This window comes from Nomascus leucogenys, chromosome 2, assembly GCF_006542625.1.
Source record: "Nomascus leucogenys isolate Asia chromosome 2, Asia_NLE_v1, whole genome shotgun sequence".
NCBI classification, from domain to species: Eukaryota; Metazoa; Chordata; class Mammalia; order Primates; family Hylobatidae; genus Nomascus; species Nomascus leucogenys.
This window is the reverse complement of record NC_044382.1, coordinates 74,897,747-74,914,988: the sequence shown is the minus strand read 5'-3', so window position 1 is coordinate 74,914,988 and position 17,242 is coordinate 74,897,747. Positions and strand designations below refer to the sequence as shown.

Genomic DNA, 17,242 nt, shown 5'->3' with positions numbered 1-17,242 from the left:
TCTGGGAGGCCGAGGCAGGCAGATCATCTGAGGTCAGGAGTTCAAGACCAGCCTGGCTAACTTGGAGAAGCCCCGTCTATACTAAAAATACAAAAATTAGCCGGGTGTGTGGAACTCACCTGTAATCCCACCTATTAGGCTGAGGCAGATAAAAACGCTTGAACCCAGGAGGCGGAGGTTGCAGTGAGCCAAGATAGTGCTGTTGCACTCTAGCCTGGGTGACAAGAGCGGAAAAAAAAAAAAGGAAACCAAAGAGAGGGATGGTAACGCACCATGGGGCCAGCAATAATGGAGAGCCCTTGCTACCTGCTGGCCTGAAGAGGCAGAGAGGGGGCAGTTACTGGAACCCAGCAAGAGCTGCAGCTGTGGAAGAGATAGCTGTTAGGAGCCATGGCCTTCAATAGAGAAATGCAGCCTTTACCAGCAGAGAGGGAGCTAGGAAAGAAAAATCCCCATCTCACTCTCCTCTCATCCTCTCTATTTTTAATTAAACCAATTAAAAAAATTTTAGAGACACGGTCTCACTCTGTCACCCCAGCTGGAGTGCAGTGCTGTGATTATAGCTCACTGTAACCTCGAATTCCTGGGCTTAAGCAATCCTCTGGCCTCAGCCTCCTGAGAAGCTGGGACTACAGGCATGCACCACCATGCCCAGCTAATGTTTTTTCTTTCTGTAGAGATGGGGTCTTGTTGTGTTGCCCAGGCTGGTCTCAAACTCCTGTCTCAAGCGATCTTGCTGCCTCAGCCTTCCAAAAGTGCTGGGATCCTCCCATCCTCTGATCACCCACTGGCTCCTCTCATTGTCTGAAACTTCCCAGAGGCCAGAGTTCAAGGGAGCCCATTATATGGTCCATAAAAGTCACTCTTGGGGAACAAATCAGGGTGGACAGCAGAAATGCAGGGTCAACCCAGGAATATTTACACGTGTATCTATTTTCTTACTGATAATATCAGCTAATAATAATATTGGTCTATGAGTCTAGTTGCCCTGGAAAACAGGCCTAGGCAAAACCTGAATGCTTGTGCTTAATTGGGAGGTGCAATCCCCGGGAAAATGAGAAGTGAGCAGGAAGAGGGAAAATGCAAATTCAGCCATCCAAAAACGGACTGGACTCAATTGATAAACCTGCTAGCCTTAGCCTGTCCACAGGAAACGATGGAGGTAAATTGAGTCTTAACTTCAGATTTCTTCACAATCAGAGCCTCCTCAGCCATTTGTTTAACTTGCTGCTTGGGTAGCTATTTGCCCTTCAAAGGGTAAATAACCAATCATTTAACAAACACTCAGAAAAATGAGGGGCAAAGGTAGGAAAGAAGAGAGTGCGGGTGTCATTGACGCAAAACCTGCATGCCCTGGAGACACTCACTGATACATTGCTTGCTCCAATTTAGTGGTTAATACACATTTTGGAGCTGGGTGCGGTGGCTCACGCTGGTAATCCCAGCACTTTGGGAGGCCGAGGCAGGTGGATCACGAGGTCAGGAGCTCAAGACCAGCAGCCTGGCCAACATCGTGAAAACCTATCTCTACTCAAAATTAAAAAATTAGCGGGGCGTGGTGGCACGTGCCTGTAATCCCAGCTACTCAGGAGGCTGACACAGGAGAATGGCTTGAACCCAGGAGGCGGAGGTTGTGGTGAGCTGAAATCGCACCACTGCACTCCAGGCTGGGCGATAGAGTGAGACTCTCTCTCAAAATAAATAAATAAATAAATAAATAAATAAAATTTTTGGGCCAGGTGCGGTGGCTCAAGCCTGTACCAGCACTTTGGGAGGCCAAGATGGGAGGATTGCTGGAGGCCAGGAGTTCTAGACCAACCTGGGCAGCATAACGCGATCCTGTGTGTGGTCGTGTGCACCTGTAGTCCCAGCTGCCCAGGGGTTTCTCCATGTTGGTCAGGCTGGTCTCGAACTCCTGACCTCAGGTGATCCACCTGCCTCGGCCTCCCAAAGTGCTGGGATTACAAGTATGAGTCACCGTGCCCAGCCAAGACAATGATTCTTAACCCTTTCCCCAACCCAACAGACACGAGGAGTAGGACTTGCTCATCTAAATAGCACAGATGTTGGCCAGGCGTGGTGGCTCACGCCTGTAATTCTAGCACTTTGGGAGGCCGAGGCAGGTGTTATCACCTCAGGTCAGGAGTTCGAGACCAGCCTGGCCAACATGGTGAAATCCCGTCTCTACTAAAAATACAAAAAATTAGCCGGGTGTGGTGGTGGGTGCCTGTAATCCCAGCCACTTGGGAGGCTGAGGCAGGAGAATCGCTTGAACCTGGGAGGCAGAGTTTGCAGTGAGCTGAGATTGCACCATTACACTCCAGCCTGGGCAACAAGAGCAAAACTCCATCTCAAAAATAAATAGATAAATAAATAAATATAAAAAAATAAATAGCACAGAGGCTCGCCAAAGCAATGGATCTTATGGAAGGAAGGAGAACATTTTCTTGTAGGGAGACAGATTGGAATTTCTGGAGGAGCAAGTGCAGTTTGCAAAAGCTGCCCAGGTGATTCTGATGGTTTCACCACTCTAAGATGCCCTTGATTGCAACTAGCAGCCAAGATAAGGAGGGAAACTCATGCAGGAGTCTCTCTCTTCCAGGTTCAAGGACAGAAAATAAATTTCTCCTTGGAGGAGCCAGGTGTGCCGGTGCATGCCTGTAGTCCCTGCTACTCTGGAGGCTGACGGGGCGGAGGATCCCTTGGGCCCAGGAGTTTGAGTCCATTCTGGGTAACAGACGTTGGGAGATCATGTCTCTTTACTTGGGTATAATAAAATCTTTCTTAACAACATCATGTTAAAAACAGCAGATAGTTTCATGAGGTTTTTTTTTTTTTTTTTTTTTTTGAGATGATGTTTCGCTCTTTTTGCCCAGGTTGGAGTGCAATGGCATGATCTCGGCTGACTGCAACCTCTACCTCCCAGGTTTAAGTGGTTCTCCTGCCTCAGCCTCCCGGGTAGCTGGGATTACAGGAGCCCACCACCATGCCCTGCTAATTTTGTATTTTTAGTGGAGATGGGATTCCACCATGTTGGCCAGGCTGGTCTCAAATTCCTGACCTAAGGTGATCTGCATGCCTTGGCCTCACAAAGTGCTGGGATTACAAGCATGAACCACCATGCCCAGCCTTTTTTTTTTAGAGATGGAGTCTCACTCTGTCACCCAGGCTGGAGTGCAGTGGCATGGTCATAGCTCACTGCAGCCTCGAGCTCCTGGGCTCAATCGATTCTCCCATGTCAGTCTCCTGAGTAGCTGGGACTCCAGGCATGTGTCACCATGCCTAAGGTTGATTTTTATAGTGCTGCTTAATTTCAGCCTATGACACCATAAACAAACCACAGTCAATAAAATAAGGATATGTGGTGGTGCCTCTGGGTAAGAGAGGCGATACATACACAGTTCTTTACTGGTCTGACTAGTGGAAGGGGAAATGATAGGTGAACTAGTATATTAGTTTTCCATTGCTGACGTAACAAATTCCCATATACTTAGTGGATTAAAACAATACCACCTTATTATGTTACAATTTCAAAGATTAGAAGTCTGGCACGGGGCCGGGTGTGGTGGCTCATGTCTGTAATCCATCCCAGCACTTTGGGAGGCCGAGGTGGGCAGATCACTTGAGGTCAGGAGTTCAAGACCAGCCTCGCCAACACAGTGAAACCCCATCTCTACTAAAATTACAAAACTTAGGCCCGTCTCTACTAAAAATACAAAAAATTAGCTGGGCATGGTGGCGGGCGCCTGTAATCTCAGCTACTCGGGAGGCTGAGGCAGGAGAATGACTCGAACCTGGGAGGCGGAGGTTGCAATGAGCTGAGATCACACCACTGCACTGTAGCCTGGGCGACAGAGTGAGACTCTGTCTCAAAAAAAAAGACCAGGAGCAGTGGCTCACGCCTTGTAATCCCAGCACTTTGGGAGGCTGAGGCAAGAGGATCACTTGAGCTCAGGAGCTTGAGACCAGCCTGGAAAACATAGTGAAAACTTCATCTCTATTACTAAAAATAAGGATTAAAAAAAGATAACTGGCAGAATAGACGAAAGCTAAACATATGCCTGTATTTTGACCCAACAATCAAGATCCTAGGTATAGACCTAAGAGAAATGAGGGCGCCATAAGGCATATGCAGAGCAGGGCTCTCCTAGAAGGTCTAGACACAAGAGCCAAGATCCAGAACATAAATATCCGGCCCCAGGAAGATTGATAAATTGTGGCATAGTCATACAATGAAATACTATGCAGCAATAAAAAAGAATGAATTACTTATATGTGCAACAACATGGATGAATCTTACAGATTTTTTTCAACAAATATGTGTCATATTGCATGATTCCAATCATATGCAATTTAGGAACAAGCATAACTAATCCCCAGTGGTAGAAGTCAGATAGTGGCCGGACATGGTGGCTCATGCCTGTAATCCCAGCACTTTGGGAGGCTGAGGCAGGTGGGTCACTTGAGGTCAGGAGTTCAAGACCAGCCTGGCCAACACAGCGAAACCCTGTCTCTACTAAAACACAAAAATTAGCCAGGTGTGGTGGCACATGCCTGTAATCCCAGCTACTCAGGAGGCTGAAGCAGGAGAATTGCTTGAACCTGGGAAGCGGAGGTTTCAGTGAGCTGAGATAGCACCATTGCACTCCAGCCTGGGTGACAGAGCAAGATTCCATCTCAAAAAAAAAAAAAAAAGAGGAATCAGAATAGTGATTGCTTCTGGTGGAAGTATTATATTATGTGGGAAGGAGCACAGAGGAACTTGCTAGAGTGCAAGAAAGTTCTAGATTTTGATGTAAGTATGTATATACACAGGTATATACATATGCAGAGTTTCACTGAGCTGTACCCTTAAGATCAGGACTCTCTATGAACTTAGCTAGAGAGGCTGAGGTGGGAGGATGTCTTGAGCCCAGGAGTTTTGAGACTAGTTTGGGCAGCATAATGAGACCCCATTTCTAAAAAAAAAAAAAAAAAAGTTTACACCTGTATCCCAGCACTTTGGGGAGCCAAGGTGGGTATATCATCTGAGGTCGGGAGTTCAAGAGCAACCTGACCAACACAGTGAAACCCTGTCTCTACTAAAAAAAAATACAAAATTAGCTGGGCACAGTGGTGCATGACTATAATCCCAGCTACCTGGGAGGCTGAGACAGGAGAATTGCTTGAACCCGGGAGGCAGAGGTTGCAGTGAGCTGTGATCGTGCCATTACACTCCGGCCTGGACAACAAGAGCAAAACTCCATCCCAAAAATAAAATAAAATAAAAATTAGCCAGGCATGGTAGCACGCACCTGTAGTCCCAGCTACTCGGGAGGCTGAGGTAGAAGGTTCACTTAAGCCCGGGAGGTCGAGGCTGCAATGAGCTGTGATTGCACCACTACACTCCAGCCTGGGTGACAGAGCAAGACTCTGTCTCAAAAAAGAAAAAAAAAAGAAAATAAAGAAAGAACTATATGGTTATTCCACATGAGTAAAAAGAAATAAAAAGAGACAAAACACACTTTGCAAATAAATGGATTCCAGGGTCAATTAAGAAAAAACCAAACGAACTAGCTCCAGAAATGCTTTCCTGGACCAAAAACGTTGGGAAAAGGTGCAGCTTTACATCCGATAACACCAGGGCATGTGTGTAATGTCATTTCTGAAAGTTTAGCTAAAATAATGAAACCCTTCAGCATTTGGAAAAACAAGAAAAGCACGCTTAACCAAAGATGTTGATATTATGTTTCCTGATAAAAGAGATCATGTCGTTTAAAGGATTTTGGTAACAGGTTACTTTTTTCTGAATTGGCTTTGTCACTAAAATGGCTGGTTATCACTGACCTAGAAAAAAAGGCATTCTTCAGATAATCCTTGATAGTATTGTTGCTCTCACCAAACTTTCCAAAGGTGCTGACCAGAGGGAGCAGAAGACTGTTTTACAGCTCAAGCACACAGCCACATGCGCTCCACACCTGTGAAGCCCAGCAGTGCCGCATCTCATCATGAAAAGAGAAAGCCAGAAGCTGGGAGTCACTCCACTTCTGGTCAGGGCTGTTCTGTGGAATATATTGTGGGCAGGGCCACATGTCTCCTCGAAAAATAATCTGGGCTGTCTGTCCTCATGCACACCAGAATGGGTGCCATGACAGAGAAAGCTGCATTTGATTTTCATTTTTTATTTGAGACGGAGTCTCACTCTGTTGCTCAGGCTGGAGTGCAGTGGTACCATCTCCACTCACTGCAGCCTCTGCCTCCTGGGTTCAAGTGATTCTCCTGCCTCAGCCTCCTGAGTAGCTAGCATTGCAGGTGTCTGCCACCACGCCCGGCTATTTTTTTTGTATTTTTAATAGCAATAGGGTTTTGCAATGTTGGGCAGGCTGGTCTCCAACTCCTGAACTCAGGTGATCTGTCCACCTCAGCCCCCCAAAGTGCTGGGATTATAGGCATGAGCCACCACATCCAGCTGGTGTATAAAACTCTTAAAGCATGTGTCACTCCTTTTGGAGTGCCTGCTAAAATAGAGAATACTTAGCTCAGTCTGAATTTGAGATAAACAATGATTTTTTTTTTTTTTTTTTTACTGTAACTAGGTCTCAGGAAATATTTGAGTTGTATTGAAAATTATTTGTAGGGCCAAGTGCAGTGGCTCACACCTGTAATCCTAGCACTTTGGGAAGCTGAGGCAGGTGGACTGCTTGAGCTCAGGAGTTTGAGATCAGCCTGGGCAATATAGTGAGACCCCACCTCTACGAAAAGTTTTTTAAAAAATTAGCTGGATGTGGCCGGGTGTGGTGGCTCAAGCCTGTGGTCCCAGCACTTTGGGAGGCCGAGGCGGGCGGATCACGAGGTCAGGAGATTGAGACCATCCTGGCTAACACAGTGAAACCCCGTCTCTGATTAAAAAAAAAAAAATACAAAAAATTTGCCGGGCGTGGCCGGGCGCGGCCGGGCGCGGTGGCTCAAGCCTGTAATCCCAGCACTTTGGGAGGCTGAGGCAGGCGGATCACAAGGTCAGGACGTCGAGACCATCCTGGCTAAGACGGTGAAACCCGTCTCTACTAAAAATACAAAAAATTAGCCAGGCGAGGTGGCGGGCACCTATAGTCCCAGCTACTCGGGAGGCTGAGGCAGGAGAATGGCGTGAACCCGGGAGGCGGAGCTTGCAGTGAGCTGAGATCTCGCCACTGCATTCCAGCCTGGGTGACAGAGCGAGACTCCGTCTCAAAAAAAAAAAAAAAAAAAGAAAAAATAGCTGGATGTGGTGGTGTGCACTTGGGAGCTACTTGGGAGCTACTTGGGAGGCTGAGGTGGGAGGATGGCTTGAGCCCAGGAGGCAGAGGTTGCAGTGAGCTGTGCCACTGCACTCCTGCCTGGGCAACAGAACTAGACGTATCTCAAAAAAAAATTATTTGTGTTTCCAATAGGCACAGGGCTCACATCTGTAATCCCAGCGGTCTGGGAGGCTGAGGCAGGAAGATCACTTGAGACCAGGAGTTTGAGACTGCAGTGAGCTATGATTTTTTTTTTTTTTTTTTTTTTTTTTCTGAGACGGAGTCTCGCTCTGTCGCCCAGGCTGGAGTGCAGTGGCGTAATCTCGGCTCACTGCAAGCTCCGCCTCCCGGGTTCACGCCATTCTCCTGCCTCAGCCTCTCCGAGTAGCTGGGACTACAGGCGCCCGCCACCACGCCCGGCTAATTTTTTGTATTTTTAGTAGAGACGGGGTTTCACCGTGGTCTCGATCTCCTGACCTCGTGATCCGCCCGCCTCGGCCTCCCAAAGTGCTGGGATTACAAGCGTGAGCCACCGCGCCCGGCCTGCAGTGAGCTATGATTGCACCATTGCATTCCAGCCTGGGTGACAGAGCAAGACCCTGTCTTAAAAAAAAATTATTTGTGTTTATCTGAAATTCAGATTGAATCGGGCACTTATTTTATTTGCTAAATCTGATTGGGAGTGGTGGCTCATGCCTAAAATCCCAGCACTTCAGGAGGCTGAGGTAGGAGGATTACTTGAGTCTAGGAGTTTGAGACCTGCCTGGGCAACATAACATAGACCCCGTTTGTGAAAAAAAAAAAAAAAAAAAAAAAAAAAAAAAAAAAAAAGGAGTAAAATAAAATTTTTTGCTAAACCAGGAAACCCTATTCCCTATTCCATAATATTATCTTGCTAAGTCACTATGTTGTTGCATATCTGCTTGGAAGAAATAACTTTTTTTTTTTTTGAGATGGAGTTTTGCTCTTGTTGCCCAGGCTAGAGTGCAATGGCACGATCTTGGCTCATTGCAACCTCCACCTCCTGGGTTCAAGTGATTTTCCTGCCTCAGCCTCCCCAGTAGCTGGGATTACAGGCATGTACCACCACGCCCAGCTAATTTTGTATTTTTAGTAGAGATGGGGTTTCACCCTGTTGGCCAGGTTGGTCTCGAACTGCTGACCTCAGGTGATCTGCCCGCCTTGGCCTCCCAAAGTGTTGGGATTACAAGCATGAGCCACTTCGCCTGGCCAGAAATAACTTGTTCTCAGAAAAAACTTGGAGTTAAAATGTTATTCTGTGAGGGACACTCTGAGTGGGAATATTTGAGAGACTTGATAAAATTGGGAACATATTGTGTGTTGACTCCACGCTTGACTGGTGCTCCCTCTTGTGGCAAGAAGAGTAACTGCTCCTTCAATTTCACTCTGCCAGACTCTGCCCCCACCTCCCCACCCACCTCTTGGTCTCCAGGGACCATGCTGGTACCCTGAGCCTATCGGAGCCAGAGATTGCCCCAGGACTCAGCACTTTAGCCTCAAATGAGTTGCCCTACTTCAAGGGGACCTCACTTTGTGAGATGCACTGTATGGAATTTTTTTTTTTTTTTTTGAGATGGAGTCTCGCTGTGTCACCCAGGCTGGAGTGCAGTGGCATGATCTCAGCTCACCGCAACCTCTGCCTCCCGGGTTCAAGTGATTCTTGCCCCAGCCTCCCGAGTAGCTGGGATTACAGGCATGTGCCACCACGCCCAGCTAATTTTGTATTTTTAGTAAAGACAGGGTTTCTCCATGTTGGCCAGGCTGGTCTCGAACTCCCGACCTCAGGTGATCTGCCCGCCTCGGCCTCCCAAAGTGCTGGGATTACAGGTGTGAGCCACCATGCCTGGCCCTAATGTTTGTATTTTTAGTAGAGAGGGGGTTTCACTATGTTGGCCAGGCTGGTCTTGAACTACTGACCACAGGTGATCCACCTGCCTCAGCCTCCCAAAGTGCTGGGATTACAGGCATGAGCCACCATGCCTGGCCACTGTATGCAATTTGGAGGGTGGTTCCTGAGACACAGAGAGAACAATCCGAGTTGGAGTCTGAGGAGGTGGCAGCTCATTGCTGGGAGAGAGATGACCCCTTGCTTTTGAGGGGAGCAATTTTGGGGTGCTCCTGCATAAACTGTATGGGGTCCGGGACAGCTCTTGGGGGCAAGAGAGGAGGTCAGGATGGGATGGGGGTGAGGGTGAGGTTTTTGAGTCATGGCTGGAGGCAACAAGGCTTATGGCCCTGACTTGGAGGCCTGAGCACAGCGAGCTTTCTGAACCCCTCTGGAAAACCAAGGAGGTGGGGTGTTGTGGGACCTCAGGTACTCAAGCTGAGCAGGTTGTTTGTATTTTCTGAATTCTGAACATCTGAAACAAGAGTGTGTATGAGAGGGGAAGCTGTTTAGATAATGAAAACCCATTGAGATTAGTTTAATCAAACACACAGGGACAGGGCCAGGCATGGTGGCTCATGCCTGTAATCCCAACAGTTTGGGAGGCTGAGGTGGGTGATCACCTAAGGTCAGGAGTTTGAAACCAGACTGGCCAACATGGTGAAACCCTGTCTCTACTAAAAAAAAAAAGCACAAAAAAGTGGCAGGCAGTGGTGGCTCACACCTGTAATCCCAGCATTTTGGGAGGCTGAGGCAGGTGGATCACCTGAGGTCAGTAGTTCAAGACCAGCCTGGCCAACATAGTGAAACCCCATCTCTTCTAAAAATGCAAAAAATTAGCTGGGAGTGGTGGCGGGCACCTGTAATCCCAGCTACTAAGGAGGCTGAGACAGGAGAATCGCCTGAACCCGGGAGGCAGAAGTTGCAGTGAGCCGAGATCGCGCCATTGCACTCCAGCCTGGGCAACAAGAGTGAAACTCCGGGCCAGATGAGGTGGTTCACGCCTGTAATCCCAGCACTTTGGGAGGCCAAGCTGGGCAAATCATGAGGTCAAGAGGACGAGACCAGCCTGGCCAACATGGTGAGACCCCCTTTCTACTAAAAATACAAAAAATTAGCTGGGTATGTGGTAGTGGCAGGCGCCTGTAATCCCAGGCTGAGGCAAGAGAATTGCTTGAACCTGGGAGGCGGAGGTTGCAGTGAGCTAAGATCACGCCACTGCACTCCAGCCCTGGCAACAGAGTAAGACTGTCTCAAAAAAAAAAAAAAAAAGTAGCCGGGCATGGTGGCAGGCACCTGTAATCCCAGCTACTCGGGAGGCTGGGCAGGATAATCGCTTGAACCCGGGAAGCGGAGGTTGCAGTGAGCCGAGATCGCGCCACTGCACTCCAGCCTGAGCAACAAGAGTGAAACTCAGTCTCAAAAAAAAAAAAAAAAAAAAATGTGTTTGTCCCTGCTTAAAAGTCTCTGTGGCGGCTCAAGGCTCTTATAATAAACTCAAGCTCTCCTTGGTCGCTGCTCACTGTCCCAGTCCCTGCCTGCTCCCTGTGTGCCTTGTTGCCATGCCTCAGAAAATTGAGGAAATCAAGGTCTTTCTGCCCACAGCCTGACAAAAGGATGCTAAATCTGTCAAGATCAAGAAAAATAAGGGCCGGGCGCGGTGGCTCAGGCCTGTAATCCCAGCACTTTGGGAGGCCGAGGCAGGCGGATCACGAGGTCAGGAGATCGAGACCATCCTGGCTAACACGGTGAAACCCCGTCTCTACTAAAAATACAAAAAATTAGCGCCTCTGCCCGGCCACCCCGTCTGGGAAGTGAGGAGCGCCTCTGCCGGCCACCCACCGTCTGGGAAGTGAGGAGCGCCTCTGCCCGGCCACCCACCGTCTGGGAAGTGAGGAGCGCCTCTGCCCGGCCACCCACCGTCTGGGAAGTGAGGAGCGCCTCTGCCCGGCCACCCACCGTCTGGGAAGTGAGGAGCGCCTCTGCCCGGCCACCCATCGTCTGGGAAGTGAGGAGCGCCTCTGCCCGGCCACCCACCGTCTGGGAAGTGAGGAGCGCCTCTGCCCGGCCCCCCCGTCTGGGAAGTGAGGAGCGCCTCTGCCCGGCCACCCACCGTCTGGGAAGTGAGGAGCGCCTCTGCCCGGCCACCCACCGTCTGGGAAGTGAGGAGCGCCTCTGCCCGGCCGCCCCGTCAGGGAAGTGAGGAGCGCCTCTGCCCGGCCGCCCCGTCCGGGAAGAAGTGAGGAGCGCCTCTGCCCGGCCACCCACCGTCTGGGAAGTGAGGAGCGCCTCTGCCCGGCCACCCACCGTCTGGGAAGTGAGGAGTGCCTCTGCCCGGCCGCCCCGTCCGGGAAGAAGTGAGGAGCACCTCTGCCCGGCCGCCCCGTACGGGAAGAAGTGAGGAGCGCCTCTGCCTGGCCGCCCCGTCCGGGAAGAAGTGAGGAGCACCTCTGCCCGGCCGCCCCGTCTGGGAAGTGAGGAGCGCCTCTGCCCGGCCGCCCCGTCCGGGAAGAAGTGAGGAGCGCCTCTGCCCGGCTGCCCCGTCTGGGAAGTGAGGAGCGCCTCTGCCCGGCCGCCCCGTCCGGGAAGAAGTGAGGAGCGCCTCTGCCCGGCTGCCCCGTCTGGGAAGTGAGGAGCGCCTCGGCCTGGCCGCCCCGTCTGGGAAGTGAGGAGCGCCTCTGCCCGGCCGCCCCGTCTGGGAAGTGAGGAGCACCTCTGCCCGGCCACCCATCGTCTGGGAAGTGAGGAGTGCCTCTGCCCGGCCACCCATTGTCTGGGAAGTGAGGGGCACCTCTGCCCGGCCACCTATCGTCTGGGAAGAAGTGAGGAGCGTCTCTGCCTGGCCGCCCCGTCTGGGAAGTGAGGAGCGCCTCTGCCCGGCCGCTCCGTGTCTGGGAAGAAGTGAGGAGCGCCTCTGCCTGGCCGCTCCGTCTGGGAGGTCTACAATGGAGGCCAGAAGCAATGTGGGGGCTGGACGTGGTGGCTCACGCCTGTGGTCCCGGCACTCTGGGGGGCGAGGCGGGTTGATCACTTCGGGCTAGGAGTTCGAGACCAGTCTGGCCAACTTGGCGAAACATGAAAAATACAACAGACAAACCAACCAACCAACTCAGTGACAACAAAGCAGGTCTACCCTGGAGTCATACTCTAATTTTTTTTGTTTTCCTCCCTTTCTGATCCTTTGTCCCACTTTCTTTTTCTTCCACTTCCTTCTCCCTCTTCTTTGTCAAATAGAGGATTGGGTTGTTATCACTGATCCACATAAAGTCCCTCTCTACCTTATTTTAACTCCCACCCCCCATTTCTATTCCCCGACTTCCCATGTGTAACCTTCCTAATATGTTTGATATGCATCTTTTTGTTTGTATGTATTTTTAGAAAATGTTTATTGTTTTTGTGTGCAAAAAAAAAAATTAATTAAAAATAAAAAAAAAGAAAAAAAAATTGTTGAGGAAATAAAAAATAAATATTTGTTGAAAAAAAAAAATACAAAAAATTAGCCGGGCATGTTGGCAGGCGCCTGTAGTCCCAGCTGCTCGGGGGGCTGAGGCAGGAGAATGGCGTGAACCCAGGAGGCGGAGCTTGCAGTGAGCTGAGATCGCGCCACTGCACTCCAGCCTGGGGGACAGAGCAAGACTCCGTCTCGAAAAAAAAAAAAAAGAAAAGAAAAGAAAAATAAGGACAATGCGCTGGGTGCGGTGGATCACGCCTGTAATCCCAGCACTTTGGGAGGTCGAGGCAGGTGGATCATGAGGTCAGCAGTTCAAGACCAGCCTGACCAACATGGTGAAACCCCATCTCTACTAAAAATACAAAAAATTAGCTGGACGTGGTGGTAGGCACCTGTAATCCCAGCGACTTGGGAGGCTGAGGTAGAAGAATCGCTTGAAACTGGAAGGCGGAGGTTGCAGTGAGCCGAGATTGCACCACTGCACTCTAGCCTGGGCAATAAGAGCAAAACTCTGTCTCAAAATAAAAAAAAATAAAAAAAAGAAAAAAGAAAAAGAAAATAAGGACAATGTGAAGTTTAAAGTTCAATGCAGCAGATACCTTTATACCCTGGTCATCACTGACAAAGAGAAGGCAGAGAAATTAAAGCAGTTCCTGGCCACCATGCCTGGCTAATTTTGTATTTTTAGTAATTCTGTATTTTAGTAATGTAGTATTTTGTATTTTAGTAATTTTGTATTTTAGCTTCCAGAGTAGCTGGGACTACTTGGATGCCACCACGCCCAGCTAGGTTTTTACATTTTTTGTAGAGATGGGGGTCTTGCTATGTTACTGAGGCTGGTCTTGAACTCCTGGCCTCAAGGAATCCTCCCACCTTGGCCTCCTGAAGTTTTGAGATTACAGGCGTGAGTCACTGCTTCCAGCCATTGGTAAATTTCCCACAATTTTTGTACTGGCCCAGAGAGTTTTGCACATCATCAGCCATAGAAAAAGTAGCAAGTAACAATTATGTTACACAAAGAGCCACATAATTGTCCCTGGTAGACTAAAGTAAACCATATCTGTTTCTCCAATTTTACACTCTGTTATGGTTAGGTTTTTTGGCGATGCGATAATGTGTTTCTTCTTCTGCCACCATGGAGAAAAAACACATATTCACCTAAAAATCCTAAGGCCAAATTTACTAATAAAAATGTCTTCCTATTTCGATACACATCATCAGGTTAAAAATCCCTCTGAGGCTGGGCGCAGCGGCTCACGCCTGTAATCGCAGCACTTCGGGAGGCTGAGGGGGGCGGATCACCTGAGGTCAAAGAGTTTGAGACCAGCCTGACCAACATGGAGAAACCCTATCTCTACTAAAAATACAAAAGTAGCCGGATGTGGCGGTGCATGCCTGTAATCCCAGCTACTTGGGAGGCTGAGGCAGGAGAATCGCTTGAACCCAGGAGGCAGAGTTTGCAGTAAGCCGAGATCGTGCCATTGCACTCCACCCTGAGCAACAAGAACGAAAACTGTCTTAGAAAAAAAAGAAAAACAGCCAGGTACGGTGGCTCACACCTGTAATCCCAGCACTTTGGGAGGCCGAGGCAGGTGGATCACGAGGTCAGGAGTTCGAGACCAGCCTGGCCAACATGGTGAAAACCCGTCTCTACTAAAAATACAAAAATTAGCCAAACGTGGTGGCGCACGCCTGTAATCCCAGCTACTCAGGAAGCTGAGGCAGGAGAATTGCTCGAACCTGGGAGGTAGAGGTTGCCGTGAGCCGAGATCACCCCACTGCACTCCAGCCTGGGCAAGAGAGGGAGACTCCGTGTCAAAAAAAAAAACAACAAACAACAACAACCAAAAAAACCCTCTGAGGCTGGGCGTGGTGTCTCATGCCTGTAATCCCAGCACTTCTGGAGGCTGACGCATGAGGATTGCTTGAGTCTAGGAGTTCCAGACCAGCCCGGGCAACACAGCAAGACCGTCTCTATAAAACAAACAAACAAACCCCTTCTCAAATGAGAAGGAAATCTTCTGGCTTTATTATGTAATGTTTTCCCACAGCCTTTTTAATTATTATTTTTAAAATTGGGGGCAAGATGGTCTCACTATGTTGCCCAGGCTGGTCTCCAAGTCCTGGGCTCAAGCCATCCTCCCACTTCAGCTTTCCAATTTGCTGGGATTACAGGCATGCACCACCATGCTCAGCTCCTTGTTAATTTTTTTTTTTTTTTTGAGGTGGAGTTTCACTCATCGCCCAGGCTGGAGTGCAATGGTGCATTCTCGGCTCACTGAAACCTCTGCCTCCAGGGTTCAAGCGATTCTCCTGCCTCAGCCTTCTGAGAAGCTGGGATTACAAGCACCTGCCACCACACATGACTAATTTTTTTGTATTTTTAGTAGAGACGGGGTTTCACCATGTTGGCCAGGTTGGTCTCGAACTCCTGACCTCAGGTGATCCGCCCACCTCGGCCTCCCAAAGTACTGAGATCACAGGCATGAGCCAACGCACCTGGCCTAATTTTTGTATTTTTAATGGAGACAGGGTTTCACCATGTTGGCCAGGCTGGTCTCAAACTTCTGACCTCAGGTGATCTGCCTACCTTGGCCTGCCAAAGTGTTGGGATTACAGGTGTGAGCCACCGCACCTGGCCTCCTTTTTAATTTTGTAGGCAAAACTTTCCAGAATAATTTCTTATGAAGTTTCCACTAAATAAAGAAAACAGTTGCTAAATTCTGTGGTTTCTAAACAGCTAATAGACAGGCGCCTTAGAGCAAAATTCTTACTTTCCTTCTTTCTTTTTTCACCATGCAAGCTGGTGCTGAGGGCAAAATTCTTATTTATTTATTTATACTTTAAGTTCTGGGGTACATGTGCAGAACGTGCAGGTTTGTCACATAGGTATACATGTGTCCTGGTAGTTTGCTGCACGCATCAACCTGTCATCTACATTAGTTATTTCTCCTAATGCTATCCCTCTCCGAAATTCTTTTTTTTTTCTTTGAGACAAGATCTCTCTGTGTTGCCCAGGCTGGAGTGCAGTGGCGCGATCATGGCCCACTGCAGCCTCGACCTCCTTGGCTCAGGTAATCCTCTCACCTCAGCTTCCCAAGTAGCTGGGACTAAAGGTGCACACCGCTGCACCCAGCAAATTTTTGTATTTTTTGTAGAGACAGCATCTCACGATGTTGCCCATGCTGGTCTCAAACTCCTGGCCTCAAGTGCTGAGATTAGAAGTGTGAGCCACCTCACCTGGCCACAATATTCTTTCACACACACACACACACACACACACACACATGCACGCATTCATGCACACACACACACACACCAATAAACACAACAAGAAAACTGCTTAGTTGGAAACAAAAATCAATCTTGGAAATTCCAAGAGATGTCCTTCCAGGGGTGTGTGTGTGTGTGTGTCTGTGCATTCTTGGTCTAGCCTGGCCAGGATCATCTTGGCGACCCACCGGACTTTGAAGACTTAGTATGAAAAAAAAAAGGCTGGGCATGGTGGCTCACGCCTGTAATCCCAGCACTCTGGGAGGCTGAGGCAGGTGGATTGCTTGAGTCCAGGAGCTCCAGACCAGCCTGGGCAGCATAGCAAAACCCTGTCTCTACTAAAAATACAAAAAATTAGCCAGGCCTGGTGGTGTGCACCTGTAATCCCAGCTACTTGGGAGGCTGAGGCGGGAGGATTGTTTGAGCCCAGGAGTTCAAGGCTGCAGTGAGCCATGATCCCACCACTGTACTCCAGCCTGGGTGACAGAGTGAGACCCTGTCTAAAAAAAAAAAAAAAAAAAAAAATGACGCCAGCAAGGTGACTTCTAAGGGGGCAGGGCTCTCGAAGACCTTTGTGGGCCAGAAGAGTTCCTTCCTGGTAGACTGCAGCAAAGCCGGCTCCAACATGCTGCTGATCGGGGTCCATGGGCCCACCACCGCCTGCGAGGAGGTCTCCATGAAGCATGTAGGCAACCAGCAATACAACGTCACATACGTCGTCAAGGAGAGGGGCGATTACGTGCTGGCTGTGAAGTGGGGGGAGGAACACATCCCTGGCAGCCCTTTTCATGTCACAGTGCCTTAAAACAGTTTTCTCAAAAAAAAAAAAAAAAAAAAAAAAAAAGTAGCTCCTAGAAAATTTAAAATTATGGCTGGGCGCAGTGGCTCACACCTATAATCCCAGCACTTTGGGAGGCCGAGGCGGGCAGATCATGAGGTCAGGAGTTCGAAACCAGCCTGGCCAACATCGTGAAATCCCATCTCTACTAAAAATACAAAATTAGCCAGGCATGGTGGCACAGGCCCGTAGTCCCAGCTACTCAGGAAGCTGAGGTAGAAGAATCACTTGAACCTGGGAAGTGGAAGTTGCAGTGAACTGACATCATGCTACTGCACTCCAGCCTGGGCAACAGAACAAGACTGCGTTTCAAAAAAAAAAAAAAAATTAAAATTACATAAGTAGATCATGCTGCTCAAAATAGTTCCCTTGAGGCATCCATTTAAAACAAATTTAGGCCGGGCATGGTGGCTTATGCCTGTAATCCCAGCACTTTGGGAGGCCGAGGTGGTTGGATCACTTGAGGTCAGGAGTTCGAGACCAGCCTGATCAACTTGATGAAACTCCGTCTCTACTAA

The 17,242-nt window shown here is 49.1% G+C and overlaps 1 protein-coding gene across 1 annotated transcript; it reads left to right on the top strand.

The window, feature by feature from the left end:
• Positions 1–16,409: 16,409 nt before the first annotated feature.
• Positions 16,410–16,730, top strand: LOC115837076 (filamin-B; the record flags this gene model as incomplete). The annotated part of the gene is made up of 1 exon (XM_030821898.1): positions 16,410–16,730. A coding segment is annotated over one exon (282 nt), but the record flags the coding sequence as incomplete, so codon positions are not given.
• Positions 16,731–17,242: the final 512 nt, after the last annotated feature.